Genomic DNA, 20,923 nt, shown 5'->3' with positions numbered 1-20,923 from the left:
ACAGTATAAAAAAAAAAAAAAAAAAAAAAAAGCATTTATTTATAGGGGTTATATTTAAGTCAATATTAGATCTTGGGCCAGATTTTCAAAGGTAGTTGGTGCCTAAAGATGCAGATAGTTGCCTAGTGGGATTTTCAAAAACATCTAAGCAGGTGAAGCACCTAATTCCCATGGGTTAGATAAAGTCCAGGAAAAAATGATGCCCCCAATCCCGCAGATTTATCAATTTTATGCTGTAGTTCCATTGAGATGAAGTAGTCCCATTCACTCCTGTGTGTAAAGTAAAGCATGTGTGTAAGTCTTTTGCAGGATCAAGGCCTATGAGCTGGAATCATTAGCTACAAAAAATTCAATACACAAGGATTTAGGAGCTGAAGTTATGCATACATGTATGGAGTGAAATTAAACCCTCTGCAGATGGCCCATGTTGTACATAGGCACTATGAATCCCACTTAAGTCTTCTTATGCAGAGGACCTGCAAAAATACCTGTGTACATCTTCAGCGTTATCTTGAAGGAGTAAGTGACTCTTAAATGGAATGTAGGCCTTATGCCCATTGTAGATTTGAGCACATGGAAACATTATGTGCACATCAATGGCACAGCTAAAGTGTGTGATGTCAAGAAAGATTATGCAGTGGAATTTAGCATTTCTCTGCGGGTGGCAGAAGTGACCTCATCCATGGACAGGAAATTGATGGTGGGCTGTTGCTGGACCATACATCAAAGACCTACCAATTGGTGGGAACCATTTTGTGTAGCCAAAACTCACCTGTTTTTCAGTTGGAAGAACGATGAGACTTGAATTTGATTCAGAATGATATGGAACTATTTGTGCTAAATAAACTAACCTATACATCAAGGAAGTAACCCAGCTGTTGGTGCGCCTATTTGTGAAAAAGTGAATTTAGCCCTCACAAAAAGAGAGAACCCAATTAAAGCTGCCTCACACCTTCTGAAAGTGATTTCCACTTATTCAGTATCAGAGCTAAGTTAGTGCAAAATGGTATCACCAATATCAGATTTCTTCTCTGGTATGCACATTTTGCATTTAAGACGAGGTGCAGATTAGACTCAATCTGAAATATTTTGTCCTTTTGTTTAACTGTGGTTATGGCAAATGTTCACTGAATTTCTCCAGAAGACTTATGTTCCCTATTATCACTAAGCTATGGAGAGTTGTGAGGCACACTTTTCTTTCTTAATTCATCATTGCAGGATGCTTCAGCTGGCATGATACCAAAGGAAAAAGAGAATTTAATAGCAGAGAAAACGTTCAGCAACACATACCTTACAGCTACAGCTAATGCAGTCTTCCTTCATCCAGTGTTCATTTTCCTTCCGCTGGATCCCATCATCCATGCAAGCTTCCTGCCTCAGGCGAGCCTCCAGCTTGTTTATCTGTAAAAGGAGAGGGGAGAGGTGGGATAGGAAAAGGTGGAAACTAAGCTGAATGAATCATTATTCTTGATAACAACATATTAAAGCTTCAAAAACCTTCAGACATTTATTCATTTTCTTAGCACCAAGCTTTCATCTTGGCTTAATCAGCATTTCTATTTTTGCATAGAACACATTTGCAGTCCAAAAACTACTTGATGATTAAAATACTTTATTTTCCACTTGTATTGTAGCTGATGACCTCACAGCTCTGGCACTCCCCAGGAACCTATATCATGATGTAATTTGGATCAGTGATCAATATGTGATGAACTTCCAGCAAAGAAGCTGTATAGCACAATGAGCCTTCTACTTTCTGGAAACTTGAGGGGGTGTGTGGGACCCTGCCTGAGGTTACAAAATAAATGTATCATGGTCTAATCCTAGTTCATGACGGACACTGGTTTGCACACAAAGCCATGAAAATTTAGCATGAATGACAGTCACTGTTCCTTTAAAAAAGGACTACCACTGGAATAACAAGGATGCTGATGGGTTCTGGAGGCAGCTTGCAGAATCTCCCTTCACTGTGCTTAATGTCCAACCAGTGTTATTAGGTCACACTTGCAGGAATGCCAGATCAACAGAACATTTAAAGAAAAGCCATTAAAAAATTACACTGCAGCCCCTTCATTAAGTGGTAAGGTAACAGTAGCCAATTTAAGACAGTTTGTGTAATTTGGAAGGGAAAAAAGGGAAAAACAAAGTCTTCAGAAAAAATAAACATTAAAAAATGAGGCAAAATGATGAATGAAAGTGCAGTTTTATTGCCAAGGCATAGGTCTATTCTCCTCACATTCTGAATGTTTCGCTCCTATTAATTTTAATGACTCATTGCTACAATCTGACACAGAAAGGAGAAGTCATGCTAAATGCTATCTGTACATATTTTTCAAACTAATTAGTGAAAAATTATATATTTTCTATTTACCGTAAAGCCCTGATTCTGCAATGGATTCATGCTAGCCAATCCCATTACAGCGTCAGATCATGGTTACAATTCCTAACTTAGCCATGCCCAAATGGTCCAAGGGAACTAGTTCTCTTATAAATGAATGACTTTCAGGTCAGCTCTCTGGCTACCCCTCTGTAGGATATTGCCCTGAATCAACTGCCTGAAAGCCTCCTAACCTTTAAAACAGACTATCTGAAGAAGGCCCCAACCAGATTGACCTACATTTGTAATGGGACCCAGCTAGGGTGACCAGACAGCAAGTGTGAAAAATCGGGACAGGGGGTCCTCCATGGAGGAATCTATGACTCAACATTTTCCTTCAGCTCATACACATTTTCCTTGAGAGTGGGTGATGCAGGTCTGAATAAGGACTTGGGGATTTGATCCTATAATATTAAAATATAATACAGTTTAGTTAAAGTTAGTAAGTAGCAGTAAACCGATCACTGGGAGGCAAGTCAGTGGCTTTCAACTTTGAGCTTACACAATTCCAGTTCCAGTCAAACACAGGGAACACGGGCGTAGGAGGAAATAGAATTCCTACCTGTGGAGAATTATTCTTCACTTTTGATTAATAAGAACCCATACTAAGCTTCGAGCATATGCCTCATGCATTATTTTACGTAATATGAAAATGTACTGTACCCAAGCCTTGCTTCAAGTACATTGTTTTATATAAATAACTTCTACTTTGAAGATCAAGTGTTTCTAAATTAATAATAAAAATAGCAGCAACCAAGTGCTGTCAGGCCTTTTGCACCCATTAGCTGTTCATACTTAAAAAGGGAATGTCAATACGTTTGCCTTGAAATCTGCTCATTTTGTTGATAGAAGTACTAACTTGACAGCAGACTGTGCTCTGGAGAATAATTTATCTTTGAAATCCCAAGTCCCACTTAAGTGTTTTCCTAAATGGAAAGTTGAAGTTTGAAAGACAATGAAAATGCATAAATTAATTCACAGGTTATACAGTATCAAACTTTTTTTTTTTAAATGATTTTAATTGAGGACCTCTGACTTTTTACAATTGAATGTATCTTTCCATCCTGCTGTAACTTCTTACAAAATTCCTCTCTTGGCACCATCCCAACACTATGGCAATTGACTGGAGCAACGTGAACAATAAAAACCATTAACACAGCAGTAACACACATGTACTGCGTGTGTGTCATATGATACTGGAAGACTATTTTTTAGCTTGTTAGCGCTCCACGTAGGGTCAAACTCTTCCGTGTTTGTACACCTCCAGCACAGTGGGACCCCAATCATGATTAGGGCCTTTGGGTGATAACAATACAGAAATGAATAGATTCATTTATTCTAAATCCAAAAGGGACCATTGTGATCATCTTGTCTGACCTCCTGACTACCGTGAATTAATTCCTGTTTGAACTAGAGAATCTCTTTACAAAAAAATATTAATTACCCTCACTGTTAATAATGTATGCCTTATTTCTAGTCAGAGTTTGCCTAAGTTCACCTTAATACTAATTTCAGTCAAACATATGACAACTTCTTTTTATTTACATGAGAAAAGTGGTTTTATTTAGATATAGCAAGGTTTCACAAATATGATCCAATTGTTTGTGCAGTTGCTGTGAAACTACTGCATATCATTCTTCTACCATGACATTCAGAAAAAGGGGGTTATCATCAGAGTTCAAGATTAGGAAATAGATCTGCATCCCATAATTACTTCAGTAATAACTAGGTTTCTTGTATTTGAGCAAAAGAAGTTTGATCTATCTGGAGGATCCTCCAATGAATTAGAATTGTCATTTGAGGGAATAACATTCCTTAAAGAAAAAGCAAAAAAAACCATAGAAATATACCTCCAGCTATTGAGCTGAATCTCCCACACTCGTGGTTTTAATTACAGCAAAAATCAGAACTCTGCAGTCCACCACTTAGATCCAAAACTGTAACGCATAATTTATGAGAAATCTACTGCAACAGTTCTATCCTTATATAAAATAAAATTCTTTTCATGCTTTAAAAAGATGCTAAATGGATTTAGTAATGTTTTGATATATTTCAAACATATTTCTGCATCACTGCAATTATCAAAATATTGAGCTGTTAAATCAATGTCTGCCAGCTGCATGCTGTATGTGCAAAAGGGTGGAAAATCTGTCTGAGTACTCTGTAGGACAATGGAAGAACAAGAAATAAACAGAAAGAATTATCTACTGATACTCTGCTTTTTCCTATTGTTAAATTTTATTATATTTTTGAAATGTATTTCACTTATGATGACAAATATTGAGAAGCTGATTTTTGCTGTTTGTTAATTACACCAACAATAACTTGAAATGAAAATATGTCCTTTATATCAATCAAGAGGTTAATTTCATAGGCTCAGATCACACCTTTCTGAAACACAGTCAGGGAGGTGGCATGTTTCCTCTCTCCCTCCCAACAAAGCCCTGACAACCTGTAGATTTTGGAATAACTGTTGGGTGTCATAGCCATCTGCTCATAGGTCGTGTTCTTATGCCAGAGAGAGGTGAAGACGGAACTAAAACAATGCTGTTACAACAGTACCATAGGACCATGGCTTCCCATACCTACTGATGCCCTGGAACCTCTGGAAAGGAAAGTTCTGCAGTGAAGTGATGCTCCACTTGAGTTAATAGAGCCTCAGACTATTAAGTGGATTCCCCATATGGTGGATGTATCTAGGCACCAGTCCCCATCAACCCACACTATGTGTAGATCTTCAGTTCAGTTGAGGGCTCTCTGCAGGGTCTGAGGCCGGGATGGGTGAAGCCATGAGGTAGGTTTCCCACAAAGAAAGCAGGTATGATCCAGCATATATACAATACAGTCTTTACTTTACATCAATTAAACAAGGTGACATTAGTTTGAGACAGAAACCCAATAAATCTCAGCTCCTGAGAGATGATTTTCTCCATCACATTTTAAGCATGGTAGCCATTAAATACTGACATGCATATGACAGAGCTTTGAAGGGAACTATAAGGTTATAGGTATTTTTGTTATGCTTATTGTCACCTGATGGCCAACATGAGAATAGCTATTTACTGTTAGAAGCCATAGGGCTGTATAGAGCATGCTCCAGTGGGCGGGGTGAAGCGGGGTGTGAGGAAGTTTTTGCAAGATAGAGTATGGTTAGTTGTCTATGAACCTGTTTCTGAACCTGTACAGTTGTCTTTTGGTTCTCCATATACTGCATTGGCAATGAGGATCAACTGGAAAACGATAACCAGCAAGTTCTATACATTGTATAAGTGACAACCTTTTTTTTTTTTTTGATTGCAAAGAAAAATAGCTGCATATGGAAAACGAAAGAGTATGATGCAGAGCAGGAGGACTGGATTCAGTAGTCAGAGAGACTTTCCCAGCACTCCATTGCAAATGATATAGAGGGTGATAACAAGAAACATGCCATTTTACTGAGTGTTTGTGGACCAAAACAGAGTTGGATTAGAAGTTTGCTGGCACCAGAAAAGACCAGAGCCAAATACTTCGATGAGCTGGTTAATGCTGTCATGCACCATCACAACCCCATGCCATCAGAGATTGTGCAGAGTTTTAAATGTAACAGTTTTTCCTGCCAACTTGGAATGTCCATGGCTTGTTTTGTAGTAGAACTGCATCATTTATCAGAGCACTGTGGTTTTGGAGATACATTAAATGCCATACTATGGGATAGACTTATCTGTGGTGTCTGTGATGAAAAAATTCAGAAATCTCAGTTGGCAGAGTCCACCTTAGATTTTTAAAAAGCACTGGAAATAGCACAAGGTATGGACGTAGTTGCATAGCATGCTTTGGATTTACAGGGAAGCACTAAGCAGCACTTAGATAGCGAAACAGTCTTGAGCACCATGCACAAATTGTCCAGCATTGCACACAAAGCAAATGAATCTTTAAGAAAACAGGTATCTCCTTAAGAACATACAAAATTGCTTTTACACTGAGGAGAGACATGACCAGATCTTCTGCCCATACCAGGATAGAGAGTACTGGGTTTGTCAGAAGTGAGGTCACTTTGCAAAAGTTTTCTGTAAAAAAAAAAAAAGAAGACATATGGAAAGGAAAATGTAGGTCACAAGAAAGAGGTTCATCATACTGCAGAGGAGGAAGAGGAGCCAGAAGCTGAGGACTTGGTAAATACAATGTTTAATGTTACCAGCAAAAGCCAAAAGGAGAAGACACTGCAAGTGGATGTCACAATTAATGGACAAATAACAACCATGGAGATAGATATGGGCGTGTTTCTGTCTATAATCAGCAAGGTTACTTATCACCAGTTGTGCCAAGGGACAATACACCAGAGACGGGATTGGCAAAGGTGGTGTTACATACATATACAGGATAACAAGTTCCAGTTAGAGGTACAGTTGATATGGAGGTGGGATACCAAGACCAGAAGCCATCCCTCATGGGGCAAAAATGGTTAAAGCTATTAGAACTTAACTGGGCAGACAGCAACAATGTCCATACACTAACTATAGAAGAACTTATTGAAAAACACTCAGAACTGTTCGGGGAGGGTCTTGGTATTCTGAAAGAGGCCACTGGCAGAATTTATGTGGATCCACATGCTAAATCATGTTTCCTTAAGCGAGGGCCAGTACCCTATGTCATGTGCCATAAGGTAGACCAAGAACTGAACTGATTTACAGGCAGCTGGTATTATTGAGCCCATCCAATTCTCAGACTGGACTGCTCCTGTTGTCCTAGTGTTGAAATCACATGGTGGAGTGAGTATATGTGGAACTACGAGGTCACGGTCAACCATGTGGTCAAGTTAGATACGTATCCACTCCCCAGGCTTGAAGATCTGTATGCTACCTTATCAGGGGGAAAACTTCCACAAAAATCAATGTAAATAATGCATATCTCCAAAACTCTCTGGACAATAGAGCTAAGCCCTATGTAACAATCAATACTCCCAAAGCATTGTTTCATTACAACTGCCTCCCATTCTGAACGTCAGCAGATCTGGATATTCTTCAAAGGGTAATCGACAATTTATTCCAAGGAATGCTACATGCCTACGTATACCATGATGATATCCTGATTACAGGGGAATCGGAGTCAGAACACTTGCAAAACTTGGACCAGGTACTGCAAAGATTGACTGATGCAGGTATGCGTCTTAAGAGGGAGAAGTGTATTCTTCAGGCTGCTGAAGTAATTTACCAGGGACATAAAATTGACACAACTGGCTTACATCCAACAGAGAAGGTACAGGTCATTACTGAGGCACCACCACCAAAGTAAGATGGGGATAAGATTCCAGTGGACAAACAAAAAATAGATTTTGCAGAAGCAAAGAAATTGCTGAAGCCATCAAACCTTTCAGTTCATTATGATAGCCAGAAAGAACTAGTATTGTCTTGTGACCACCATGTGGGGTGGGAGCGGTACTAGCTCACCAAATGTCAGATAGATCTGAGTGTCCCATCAGTTATAAACCAAGATCACTAGCCCCAGCAGAAAAAAGTTATTTCCAACTAGAACGAGAAGGGCTAGCCATGCTTTTGGGATAAAGAAGTGCCTCTCTAACCTATATGGCAGGCATTTTTTTATACATTCAGACCATAAACCTCTGAAAGGCCTGTTAATTGACAGCAAACCTGTCCCCACTATGGCATTTGCCAGAATTCAGAAACGGGCTCTTACCTTATCAGCTTATGATTTCGAGTTTGATTATAAACCTGGAAAAGTACTGGGTAATGTGCATGCTCTGAGTAAACTTCCTTTACCAAATAGCCCATCAAAAGTATTGCAGCCTAGAGAAACCATCCTCCTTATTGGACTACTGTCCACTTCTCTAGTCAGTACAGCATCAATAACAAGAGAGAGAGAAATAGAGTCATTATTGTCTCGAGTGCAGAGAATGGTTACAAATGGCTGGACAGAGGGGGTAAGCACAGAGCTCCCACCTTATTGTTCCCAAAAGCAGTCTTTAAGTGTCCAGGATGGGTGCTTATTATTAGAGTCCCAGGTGATCCTACATCCAATAAATAGACCAGTGGTGCTAAAGTTGTTACATGCGGCACATCCTGGCATTGTATGTATGAAAGGGCTCTCACAAAGCTGTGTGTGGTGGCCGGGAATGCTTCAGAAAAACAAGACCGTTGTGTGACAGTGTGTAGCTTGCCAATCCAGCCACCATGCTCTACTGAAAGTTCCTTTGTACCCAGGGGAATGGCCTCAGCAACCATGGGTGAGGCTTCATGTAGACTATGCTGGTCCATTTATGGGGGAATTTTTTTTTAAGTAATTGACCTGTCTTCAAAATGGATTGAGGCACATATAATGCTCTCTTCTACACCCAAGGCTAGAACTGATAAACTTTGACATACTTTTTCTATTTTTGGATTGCCTGAGACAGTGGTACCCAGTTCACTGGTGCTATATTTCAGGAATCACACAAGCAAATCATAAAAGAGGGAACGAAGAAGATGACACATGAAAGCATGGAAGACAAGCTGGCCAGGCTTATTTTCCAATATCACATGACACCACAAATCACACCAGGAAAGCTGCCTACAGAACTCTTAATGGGAAGAAAACTAAAAACACATCTGGACTCACTACAGTCTGAATATGTTGCTAAGGTGAAGGAAAAGCAGGCAGCACACAAGTTATATTATGATGTATGAGCATCACAAAGAACATTAGGTGTAGGTAATGTAGTATATGTTCTTAATTTTCACAGTGTCCCTCACTGGTTATCAAATTGTATTGTAGCACAAGTTACCTGTAGAGAATTCTCATTTGGATGTTGAGGTACCAGGTGTTAAGGACTCATTAGACTACCCAACTGCTACAACCAGATATAGTGAGATTGCTGAGGACACCATACCAACCACTACAGCGGACTTGGAAGATAAGCCTCCAGAGACAGTTATATTATCAGAAAGCCCTTCTGCACCTGCTATTGATCAAGGACCAAAGTTGTTTCTACTGTACCATTCCAGGAGATCTCCTAAATCTGGAGACAGTGTGGACTTGTAGCAGTAAGGCAATTATTCTAGAGAGCAGAATAAGCCCTTGTAATTGCCGAACGATTAGGGTAGGCTACCCCAACTTCTTAATTAGGATGTTTTGTTTTGTTGGTACAATGTTAATGTTTTGAGTTTATTATTACTAATATTTTAAAAGGGGTGGAGAGTAATGTTGTGGGTATTTTTGTTATGCTTATGGACAACTGGTTGCCAATGTGATAATAGCTATTTGCTGTTAGAAGCCCTAAGACTGTACTGAGCATGCTCCAGTGTGTTGAGTGGGGGGAAGGATGTGAGGCTGTTTTTCCAAGATGGAGGCCAATGCGTTGTCTGTATGAACCTGTACGAGAATTATTTATCTCCTTTTTCCCATTCTAATCTGTTTTGGGTCTCCATATACTTCAGGAATCTACTATTTTAAATCATAGCTCATAGTAATATACAAATAGACAGGCAGTATGGTCTAGTGAATAAGACACTGAGATGGGAATAAAAGAACTGGGTTCTATTTCTGGTTCTGCCACTGATTTACTGTGTGATCTTGGCAAGTTCACTTTACCTCTGAGCTTCAGTTTCATCATTTGTAAAACAGGTATAATTATCCTTTACCTGCCTTTGTAAAGCAGTTTGAAATCCCCTGATGAATAATGCTATGTGAGCACTAAGTTTTATTATTCTACAATTGGTAAAGTATTGTTCATTGGTGAATAGGAGTTTATGGACTGCAGATTTACTCCATTTTCATACATTGCATGACCCAGCCCTTCAGTAGCTGCATTCTTTAGGGGTAAAATCCTCTCACATATTGAGAGGTCAGGAACAGACAATAGGAGATCTTTTGCTGCTCTCATGTACAGATGATTGAGAAGAAGAGAGGTCAGAGCTGTAATGTTTTCTCTCTAGGTAATTATACACATCCATTATAATAGGATCTGAGCTCTCTCTTGCAGCATATGCACACGGGGGTTTTGAGGGTGGGAGCAGTGAAAGGAGCATGATCAGTGAGTAAACCTCTTGCACAGATCCAATGGCAGACAAACCATGTGGTAGGGTGGGGGCTGTAAGCCAACTGGAGAAGCAATTGCAGCCTGTCCTCATAGGTGTTTGTGCCTCTGAGCTGGGAAGATTTCATCTCTCTACCCCCCATGTAGTATGCCTGAGCCAAACCTGTTTATTTGGCCTTTACAGCAGGGACCAGGGTTTCCCCTACAGTTAGAAATAGTTCACCATCAACAGTCATCACATAGGTGTCACACATAGGTACTGTAATGCAACTTGTACCTATGTGTGACACTAAATCCTCTTTTTAAATGAGCATGTGTATTTGTGTAACACCGACAGACCCTGGTCATCAGTAGGTGGGATCGAACCTATGATCTCTGAAGCTTAATGCTTCAGCCACATGGCTGTTAGCTAAAGCTGTAGCAGACTCATTAATCTATAAGTGGTCTCGGTGCCACTAGAGGGGACAGAGTACCACACCCAGGAGATATGTGGGTTACATACTTCCCCTAGCTGAGAAAGCAAGTCCCAGGCTTCAGAGACTTCCCAGTTGAAATCCCAGATGAGCCCCCACTTGTAACACCGACAGACCCTGGTTGTTTTCGGGCGGGATCGAACCTGGGACCTCTGAAGCTTAGTGCACAAGCCTCTACTGCATGAGCTAAAAGCCACATGGCTGTTAGCTAAGGCTGTAGCAGACTCATTAATCTCTAAGTGGTGATACTAGAGGGGACGGAACACCACACCCAGAAGGCGTGTGGGTTACATTTGCTCCCTGATGGATATCTACATAACCAGTTGATATTAAGGCTCTACTTATATAATACATGCATATTTTCACTCCAGGCATGAAAACAGCATTTTTTTTGCTTTGTGGCAAAAGACCATTATTTTGCCATTTTCTACAGTCTGCATCTGAATTCTTTCTCCTTAAATATCATGTTCTAAATTTCATTGAACCCTATCATCCAGCTGATTCTGAACCACATCACCCTGTTATTCTTTTCTATATCATATTTTTATTGCAACACTGTTGTCTTAGCCCTTGAGAGGATGCCCTAATGAGAAAACAAACTTGTTGTATGAAAGGGAAAAGCTGGAAAAGAAGAGGCAAATGAGAAGATGAAGTTCTCATATGAACACTCTCCATCAATTTAAACTGTAATCCCCCCTCATCTGTTTTTGTTTGCTGAAGATCTCATTAAACTATGTATCAATGTGTTTCTTTAATGATGAAATACTACTTAATTTTCTCTTTTCCTTCAACAGAGGTTTATCTATTATCTAACATATTCCTGTTCAAAATAAATAATGTCTTTCTACAAAAGGAAAACAAATTTGCAAATCTGTCTATGTCATATTTCTAATAACTGTAAAACCCCTGGAGACAGGGGACTCCAGATATTTGCAGTTAACTTAATATTTGAGCTTCTGTTGTTTCAAAATCTATAAAAACATGAACTCTGAGTGTAAGAAAGGCTGGTGGGATTCCAACACCCACAGGTCCGAACAAAAGATCCACATATATAGTAGAGTGAAAAAGCCACTGTTTTATTAACAGAAAATTAATTCTGGCCTTCCCCCAGGCTTGAATGCTCACAGGGTTCCAATTCAGCAAGGTTTCCTATTAAACCTTAAGCTCAGGCCTACATTTTTAAGCATGCAGTTATCCCATTGAGACTACTTATGTGCTTAAAGTTAGGCACGTACTGAACTGGGGGCAGGGCCCCCTCCCTCCCCTCAGGAGCTACCTATCTGTCCCAGAAACTTCCTCTGCAGGGGGCTGCTTCCATCTCTCTTGCAGTCAGGGTGCAGTAAGGAGCCACACTTAACCAAAAGAATCAGCAATAATTAACATGCAGCTAGTTGGAAAATGTATTTGTGAACACGTTCCCTAAATCTGACTCACTTGAATGTGGCCATGTTCATACCCTTCACTATTTGCCAAATTGCCCTTCCTTTGGTAAAAATGAACAGAAGATGGTGATGAGAGAGGAAATTACCTCACTTTCTTCCTTTGGTTGGGGAAGCAGGCCCCTCAGTGGAATGACTCATGGGGCCCCTCCTCAACCTGCAGACATTCTGCAACTGTCTGTGTGACTCCTGGGGAGAATGATGTGCAATTCCCCCTGGTTATATCTCCACACAATGTGGAGCTACTCCCCGAGTCCCTCCCCTTCCATAGTTTACAGCCCTGCAGAGTGCCCTCCACAGGGTCCTTGGATGGCGGGAGAGAGAGAGGGTGGGACTACATGACAGAGGTGGCCACCTCCCACTACCACACATGAGAAGTGAGATAGAGTCATGGAGGGGTTTAAGCAATGACCTACCCCAGAAAGGAATCAAGTGCCATTTTCCCATCTTACAATAACATGACTAAGAGGTTACCCAAAGGCACGGTACCGACTAGAACCCAGGTCTCTAACTATCAGATGGCAGATCCAAATCTTATACACTCAGCCACAGTGACTCTCAGAATACCAACTCAATGTACTCTCTGCTTTAACCAGTGTACACCACATTCCCAAAGGTAGGAATAAACTCCATGATTCTTGAGCTCCAACATTCTACTGCAATCTAGCAAATAGTTGTGTAACCCACTGCCAAAGTCTATGATTACCACACAATGTAGTGGCTGGCTTCCATAAAGGATACCAGTTAGTCTGCTGGCGCAGGTACTAGAGGTCTGTACTGGGGATCTGAAGGCCCAGGGTTCAAACTATGTTGATGAGCTATGATTGTGCATGGTGGAATCTGTTTTTCCCATTTTCTTAAAAAAACCCAACAACAACAAAAACGCAACTCTGTTACTGTGTGAGGTTATAATGGAGAGGCAGCATCTTCTCCAAAGTGAAAGCTGATTTCAATTTCCTCCTTGTATCGTAAAACGATAAAAAAGAAAGCCCTTGTTCTTCAGATATTTAGCACTTTGCTAGCATTAATTCTGATCATGTTGGAGTAAGCAGTATAAAGAATTAAAAGTCTCCAAAACTGTTCCTTTTCAAAATTTCTGAAGTGTCTAATGTTTCTTTATATCTTTTTATCAGAATCATATTCTATCACATCATTCTAAACATAGGTACTGGCTAACTGCTGGTAGCTTCACCGTTGTTTTTAAATCTAAGTACAGATCTTAAGTGTCATGGCAATAAATGCTATACAGATGCAGAGAGATTAGACTGGATATTGACAGTGACCTTTGTAACAAGGGAAGGAATAGTAAAACAAGTTGCCATTGTTTGAAAAGCAGACATGATTCTCCACCATTGAAGTTAACGGAGAAAAGAAAAAGTTGATGGAAATATACCCTACATAGCCACCAACAAATTTGATCTAAAGCACATTGAAATCAATTAAGAGACTTCCACTGACTTCAGTGATCAGGCCCTCAATGGCTAAAATATAGATTTTGGAGAGAAATATTGCTTTTTCACCTGTAGACCTACTACCAAACACTGATACAGTGCTATCGTAGAATCATAGAAATGTAGGGCCAGAAGGGACCTTGAGAAATCATCAAGTCCAGCCCCCTGCACTGTGGCAGGACAAAGTAAACCTAACAGATTGGTATTTGTCCAACTTGTTTTTAAAAGCTTCCAATGATGGGAACTCCACAAACCTCCCTTGGAATCCTATTCCAGAGCTTAACTACCCTTACAGTTACAAAGGTTTTCCTAATATCTAACTTAAATCTCCCTTCTTGCAGATTAAGCTCATTCTATATCCTTTTTGCCTCTTTTTGAAAGTAATTGTAAAGATTTCATAAATAATCTGTGCAATGACAGCGAGATTTGGAGGCTGACTGAAAACTATGCAGGGAAACAGCAAATCTGTTTCATTTAACAAAATCTGGGTGCATATCATTACATAGCTTGGGAGGAGAAACCTGGCATCTGTAGAAGAATGGAAATTTCTTGGTGTGCTGTGTCATATTTTCTCTAAACATTCTCACAGCACATAGTTCCATTTTAATTCTCCTCCCCCTGCCTTTGAGCAAAAGGTGGATTCTGGTTATCAATTCTCTGTAGGGCATTTTTGAATGAGTTTGGTATTTCAGGTTTCAGAGTGGTAGCTGTGTTAGTCTGTATCAGCAAAAACAATGAGGAGTCCCTGTGGCACCTTAGAGACTAACAAATTTATTTGGGCATAAACTTTCATGGGCTAGAACCCACTTCATCAGATGCATGGAGTGGAAAATACAGGAGCAGGCATAAATACATGAACATATGTGAGTTGCCTTACCAAGTGTGAGGTCAGTCTAATGAGACAATTCAATTGACAGCAGGATGCCAAGGGAGGAAAAACAACTTTTGAAGTGGTAATGAGAGTGGCCCATTTCAGACAGTTAACAAGAAAGTGTGAGTAACAGTAGGAGGAAATTAGTATTTGGGAAATTAGGTTTAGGTTTTGTAATGACCCAACCACTCCCAGTCTTTATTCAGGCCTAATCTGATGGTGTCCAGTTTGCAAATTAATTCCAGTTCTGCAGTTTCACATTGGAGTCAGTTTTTGTTGTTTAAGTATTGCCACTTTTAGGTCTGTTATTGAGTGACCAGGGAGACTGAAGTGTTCTACTACTGGTTTTTGAATGTTATGATTCCTGATGTCAGATTTGTGTCCATTTATTCTTTTGCGTAGAGACTGTCCGGTTTGGCCAATATACATGGCAGAGGGACATTGCTGGCACATGATGGCATATATCACAGTGGTAGATGTGCAGGTGAACGAGCCCTTGATGGTGAGGCTGATGTGGTTAGGTCCTATGATGCTGTCTCTTGAATAGATATGTGGACAGAGTTGGCACCAGGGTTTGTTGCAGGGTTTGGTTCCTGGGTTAGTGTTTTTGTTGTGTGGTGTGTAGTTGCTGGTGAGTATTTGCTTCAGGTTGGGGGGCTGTCTGTAAGCGAGGACTGGCCTGTCTCCCAAGATCCGTGAGAGTGAGGGATAGTCCTTCAGGATAGGTTGTAGATCCTTGATGATGCGCTGGAGAGGTTTTAGTTGGGGGCTGTGATGGCTAGTGGCGTTCTGTTACTTTCTTTGTTGGGCCTGTCTTGTAGTAGGTGACTTCTGGGTTCCCTTCTGGCTCTGTCAATCTGTTTCTTCACTCCACCAGGTGGTTACTGTAGTTTTAAGAATGCTTGATAGAGATCCTGTAGGTGTTTGTCTCTGTCTGAGGGATCGGAGCAAATGTGGTTGTATCTTAGAGGTTGGCTGTAGACAATGGATTGTGGGATGTGGTCTTGTTGAAAGCTGGAGGCATGTAGGTAAGTATAGCAGTCAGTAGGTTTCCAGTATACGGCAGTGTTTATGTGACCATCGCTTATTAGCACTGTAGTGTCTAGGAAGTGGACCTCTTGTGTGGACTGGTCCAGGCTGAGGTTGATGGTAGGGTGGAAATTGTTGAAATTTTGGTGGAATTCCTCAAGGGCCTCCTTCCCAGGGGTCCAGATGATGAAGATGTAATCAATGTAGCACAAGTAGAGTAGGGGCATAAGGGGACGAGAGCTGAGGAGCGTTGTTCTAAGTCAGCCATAAAAACGTTGGCTTATTGTGGGGCCATGCGGGTAACAAGAAAGAAATGAAGATGAGATTACATATGTCACGCTCTTGGGTGTATAATCAATATCCCTACTATATATCTTCCATAATAAACTGTATTATGTTAATACGATTATGTGACTCTCGGGGTAAGTTTGTTGTCTGTAGTATGTATATCTGTATTTGTGGTGTGCTTGCTGCTTGACTGAAATATACCATGTGCTCTGTTTGTTTGGGGGACCATGTGCTGACAGTGTGTGTGCTGAGCCTAGCGGCCTGCTAGGCAAGGCTGAGAGCTGAGAGCTTCTTAACGAGGCTGTGATCTCTAAGCCTTTTAGCACCCATCAACCCTTAACCAGGGGGCGGGGCTACTCAGGGAGAACAGGGCTTTAAAAAGCCTGCTCCTAAGCGACCAGAGGAGCTAGCCAACAGGAGTGACTAACGGGGGAATTTTGCGAGGGAGTTTATAGGGGGAGTGTGAGCAGGGGCTAGGACTCGACATTCATTAAACTAAAACCAAAAACACCCCCTTGATATAAACAAAATAACAACAAAGGAACCAGCTGCAGTAGTAAAAAGAGAATGCAGGCACAAGTCTAACAACAGAGTGGGGGCTACCCAGATTATTGCACCCAATGCAGCATGTATGATTACCTGCCCTATGGGCGGGTGGCGTATGTGTGCATTCAGTGCAAGGAGCTCCTGGCGCTCAGAGACCGCGTACAGGCTTTGGAGACCAGAGTGCCTGAACTGGAGGAGCTGAGGGAGACAGAGAGGTACATAGATGAGACTTTCCGGGACACAGTAGAATGGTCCCACCTCCGGTGTGAGAGCCTCTGTGAGGAGGATGAAAGTCCCAGGGAAGGAGAGCATCTAACTGGAGCAGAGGGAAACAATCCTATAGTTGGGACCCTCCTTCCAGACGAGGTGTTGGTATCCTCTCGTACTGAGGATACCTCTCTGGGGGAGGGAACTCCAGTTATTAGGAAGAGACAGGTATTAGTAATGGACCATTCTATCATCAGAAACATAGATAACTGGCTTTGCGATGACTGGGAGAACCACATGGTGACTTGCCTGCCTAGTGCGAAGCTTGTGGATCTCTTGAGACATCTAGATAGGCTTATGTGTAGTGCTGGGGAGGAGCCGGTGGTCGTGATACATGTAGGTACCAATGACAGAGGGAAGGATCGGAGCGAGGTCCTGGAGGCCAAATTTAGGCTGCTAGGTAAGAGATTGAAGTCCAGGACCTCCATGGTAGCATTCTCTGAGATGCTCCCAGTTCCACGCTCAGGGCCAGTTAGAAAGGCAGAACTGCAGAGTCTCAATGCGTGGATGAGACGATGGTGTAGGAGGGGTTTAGATTTATTAGGAACTGGGGAAACTTTTGGGAAAGGGGGAGCCTATACAGGAAGGATGAGCTCCACCTAAACCAAAATGGAACTGGATTGCTGGCACTTAACATTAAAAAGGTTGTAGAACAGTTTTTAAACTAAGGGCTGGGGGAAAGCCGACACGTGCGGAGGAACACGTGGTTCGGATATCCCTTGGGGAGGATCTATTCATAGAGAATCTCTCTGTCCTAGTGAGGATAAGAGGATGGAAAATGATAAAATACACGCAGGGTCTGATCAGAGAAAGTCAAATTAAAAAAAAGAGTCCCATTCAATTACAGCGTGTAATGGCAGACAGCTAAAAGGAGACAAGTTTTTAAAGTGCTTATATGCCAATGCTAGAAGTCCAAATAATAAAATGGGTGAACTAGAGTGCCTTGTATTAAATGAGGATATTGATATAATAGGCATCACAGAAACTTGGTGGAATGAGGATAATCAATGGATTACAGTAATACCAGGGTACAAAACATATTGGAAGGACAGAACAGGTCGTGCTGGTGAGGGAGTGGCATTATATGTGAAAGAAAGCATAGAATCAAATGAAGTAAAAATCGTAAATGAATCAAACGGTACCATAGAATCTCTATGGACAGAAATTCCATGCTCTGATAAGAAGAATATAGCGGTAGGGAATATATTACCGACCACCTGACCAGGATGGTGATAGTGACTGTGAAATGCTCAGGGAGATTAGAGGTGCTATTAAAATAAAAAACTCAATAATAATAATGGGGGATTTCAATTATCCCCATATTGACTAGGTACATGTCACCTCAGGACAGGATGCAGAGATAAAGTTTCTTGACACCTTAAATGACTGCTTCTTGGAGCAACTGGTCCTGGAGCCCACCAGAGGAGAGGCAATTCTTGATTTAGTCCTAAGTGGAGCACAGGATCTGGTCCAAGAGGTGAATATCTGGACCGCTTGGTAATAGTGACCATAATATAATTAAATTTAATATCCCTGTGGCAGGAAAAACACCACAGTGGCCCAACACTGTAGCATTTAATTTCAGAAAGGGGAATTACACAAAAATGAGGAGGTTAGTTAAACAGATATTAAAGGGTACAGTGCCGAAAGTGAAATCTCTGCAAGCTGCGTGGAAATTTTTTAAAGACCCCATAATAGAGACTCAACTTAAATGTATACCCCAATTTAAAAAACATAGTAAGAGAACCAAAAAAGAGCCACTGTGGCTAAACAACAAAGTAAAAGAAGCAGTGAGAGGCAAAAAGGCATCCTTTAAAAAGTGGAAGTTAAATCTTAGTGAGGAAAATAGAAAGGAGCATAAACACTGGCAAATGAAGTGTAAAAATACAATTAGAAAGGCTAAAAAAGAATTTGAGGAACAATTAGCCAAAGACTCAAAAAGTAATAGCAACATTTCTTTTAAGTACATCAGAAGCTAGAAGCCGGCTAAACAACCAGTGGGGTCACTGGACGATTGAGGTGCTAAAGGAGCACTCAAGGATGATAAGGCCATTGCATCGGTCTTCATGGCTGAGGATGTGAGGGAGATTCCCAAACCTGAGCCATTCTTTTTAGATGACAGATCTGAGGAATTGTCCCAGATTGAGGTGTCATTAGAGGTGATTTTGGAACAAATTGATAAATTAAACAGCAATAAGTCACCAGAACCAGATGGTATTCACCCAAGAGTTCTGAAGGAACTCAAATGTGAAATCACAGACCTACTAACTGTAGTCTGTAACCTATCATTTAAATCAGCTTCTGTACCAGATGACTGAAGGATAGCTAATGTGACACCAATTTTTAAAAAGGGCTCCAGAGGTGATCCTAGCAATTACAGGCCTGTAAGCCTGACTTCAGTACCAGGCAAACTGGTTGAAACTATAATAAAGAACAATATTGTCAGACATATAGATGAACATAATTTGTTGAGGAAGAATCAAAATGGTTTTAGTAAAGGGAAATCATGCCTCAGCAATCTACTAGAATTCTTGGAGGGGGTCAACAAACATGTGGACCAAGGGGATCCAGTGGATATAGTGTACTTAGATTTTCAAAAAGCTTTAGACAAGGTCCCTCACCAAAGGCTCTTATGCAAAGTAAGCTGCCACGGGATAAGAGGGATGGTGCTCTTGTGGATTGGTAACTGGTTAAAAGATAGGAAACAAAGGGTAGGTATAAATGGTCAGTTTTCAGAGTGGAGAGAGGTAAATAGTGGTGTCCCTCAGGGGTCTGTTCTGGGACCAGTCCTATTCAACATATTCATAAATTATCTGGAAAAAGGGGTAAACAGTGAGGTGGCACAATTTGCATATGATACAAAATTACTAAAGATAGTTAAGACCCAGGCAGACTGCGAAGAGCTACAAAAGGATCTCTCAAAACTGGGTGACTGGGAAACAAAATAGCAGATGAAATTTAATGTTGATAAATGCAAAGTAATGCACATTGGAAAGCATAATCCCAACTATACATATAAAATGATGAGGTCTAAATTAGCTATTACCACTCAAGAAAGATCTTGGAGTCATGGTGGAGAGTTCTCTGAAAACATCCACTCAACGTGCAGCAGAAGTCAAAAAGCGAACAGAATGCTGGGAATAATTAAGAAAGGGATAGATAATAGGACAGAAAATATCATGTTGCCTCTGTATAAATCCATGGTACGCCCACATCTTGAATACTGTGTGCAGATGTGGTTGCCCCATCTCAAAAAAGATATATTGGAATTGGAAAAGGTTCAGAAAAGGGCAACCAAAATGATTAGGGATATGGAACGGCTTCTGTATGAGGAGAGATTAATAAGACTGGAACTTTTCAGCTTGGAAAAGAGACGGCTAAGGGGAGATATGATTGAGGCCTATAAAATCATAACTGGTATAGAGAAAGTAGATAAGGAAGTGTTTACTACTTCTCATAACACAAGAACTAGGGGTCACCAAATGAAATTAATAGGCAGCAGGTTTAAAACAAATAAAAAGAAGTATCTCTTCACACAATGCACAGTCAACCTGTGGAACTCTTTGCCAGAGGACGTTGTGAAGGCCAAGACCATAACAGGGTTCAAAAAGAACTAGATAAATTCATGGGGGATAGGTCCATCAATGGCTATTAGCCAGGATGGGCAGGAATGTTGTCCCTAGGCCCTGTTTGCCAGAAGCTGGGAATCAGCGACAGGGGATGGATCACGTGATGATTACCTGTTCTGTTCATTCCCTCTGGGGCACCTGGCACTGGCCACTGTTGGAAGACAGGATACTGGGCTAGATGGACCCTTGGTCTGACCCAATAGGGTCATTCTTATACAAGCCTGTGAACTGTCAGCTGCTTATAAGCAGATAAGTTGAAAGTGTGCATTCACTTATCTTAAACATATTTCTGTTTACTAATATGCAGGTGCAGAACATACAAGATATCATTACATACATGTTTTACCACTAGTAGGCTGAGAAGTTGCACAGCTGAAATTTCACACTAGAAATCACTGATTTAAGTATGTTTTCTTCATTTAGGTTCAAATACTCTCACCTGCAGAGAATTCACGCTCATTTTCTTTATGCAGTGGTTCTTTGTGTGATACAGAACATACCTCTCCTAGGACTGGAGGATCTTCTGTGACAGTTCTGACCCCAAC

General features: G+C 40.9%; 1 protein-coding gene across 1 annotated transcript in view; it reads right to left on the bottom strand.

Annotated features, from left to right (window-relative positions):
- Positions 1–20,923, bottom strand: part of PXDNL (peroxidasin like) — a 317,299-nt gene that overhangs the window by 1,420 nt on the left and 294,956 nt on the right. The window contains exon 23 of the mRNA XM_065398307.1: positions 1,291–1,401. Coding sequence (XP_065254379.1) covers positions 1,291–1,401 — 111 coding nt within the window. The remainder of the gene's footprint in view (positions 1–1,290; positions 1,402–20,923) is intronic.

Source organism: Emys orbicularis, chromosome 2, assembly GCF_028017835.1.
Source record: "Emys orbicularis isolate rEmyOrb1 chromosome 2, rEmyOrb1.hap1, whole genome shotgun sequence".
Classification (NCBI taxonomy): domain Eukaryota; kingdom Metazoa; phylum Chordata; order Testudines; family Emydidae; genus Emys; species Emys orbicularis.
This window is presented reverse-complemented; position numbering and strand designations above follow the sequence as displayed.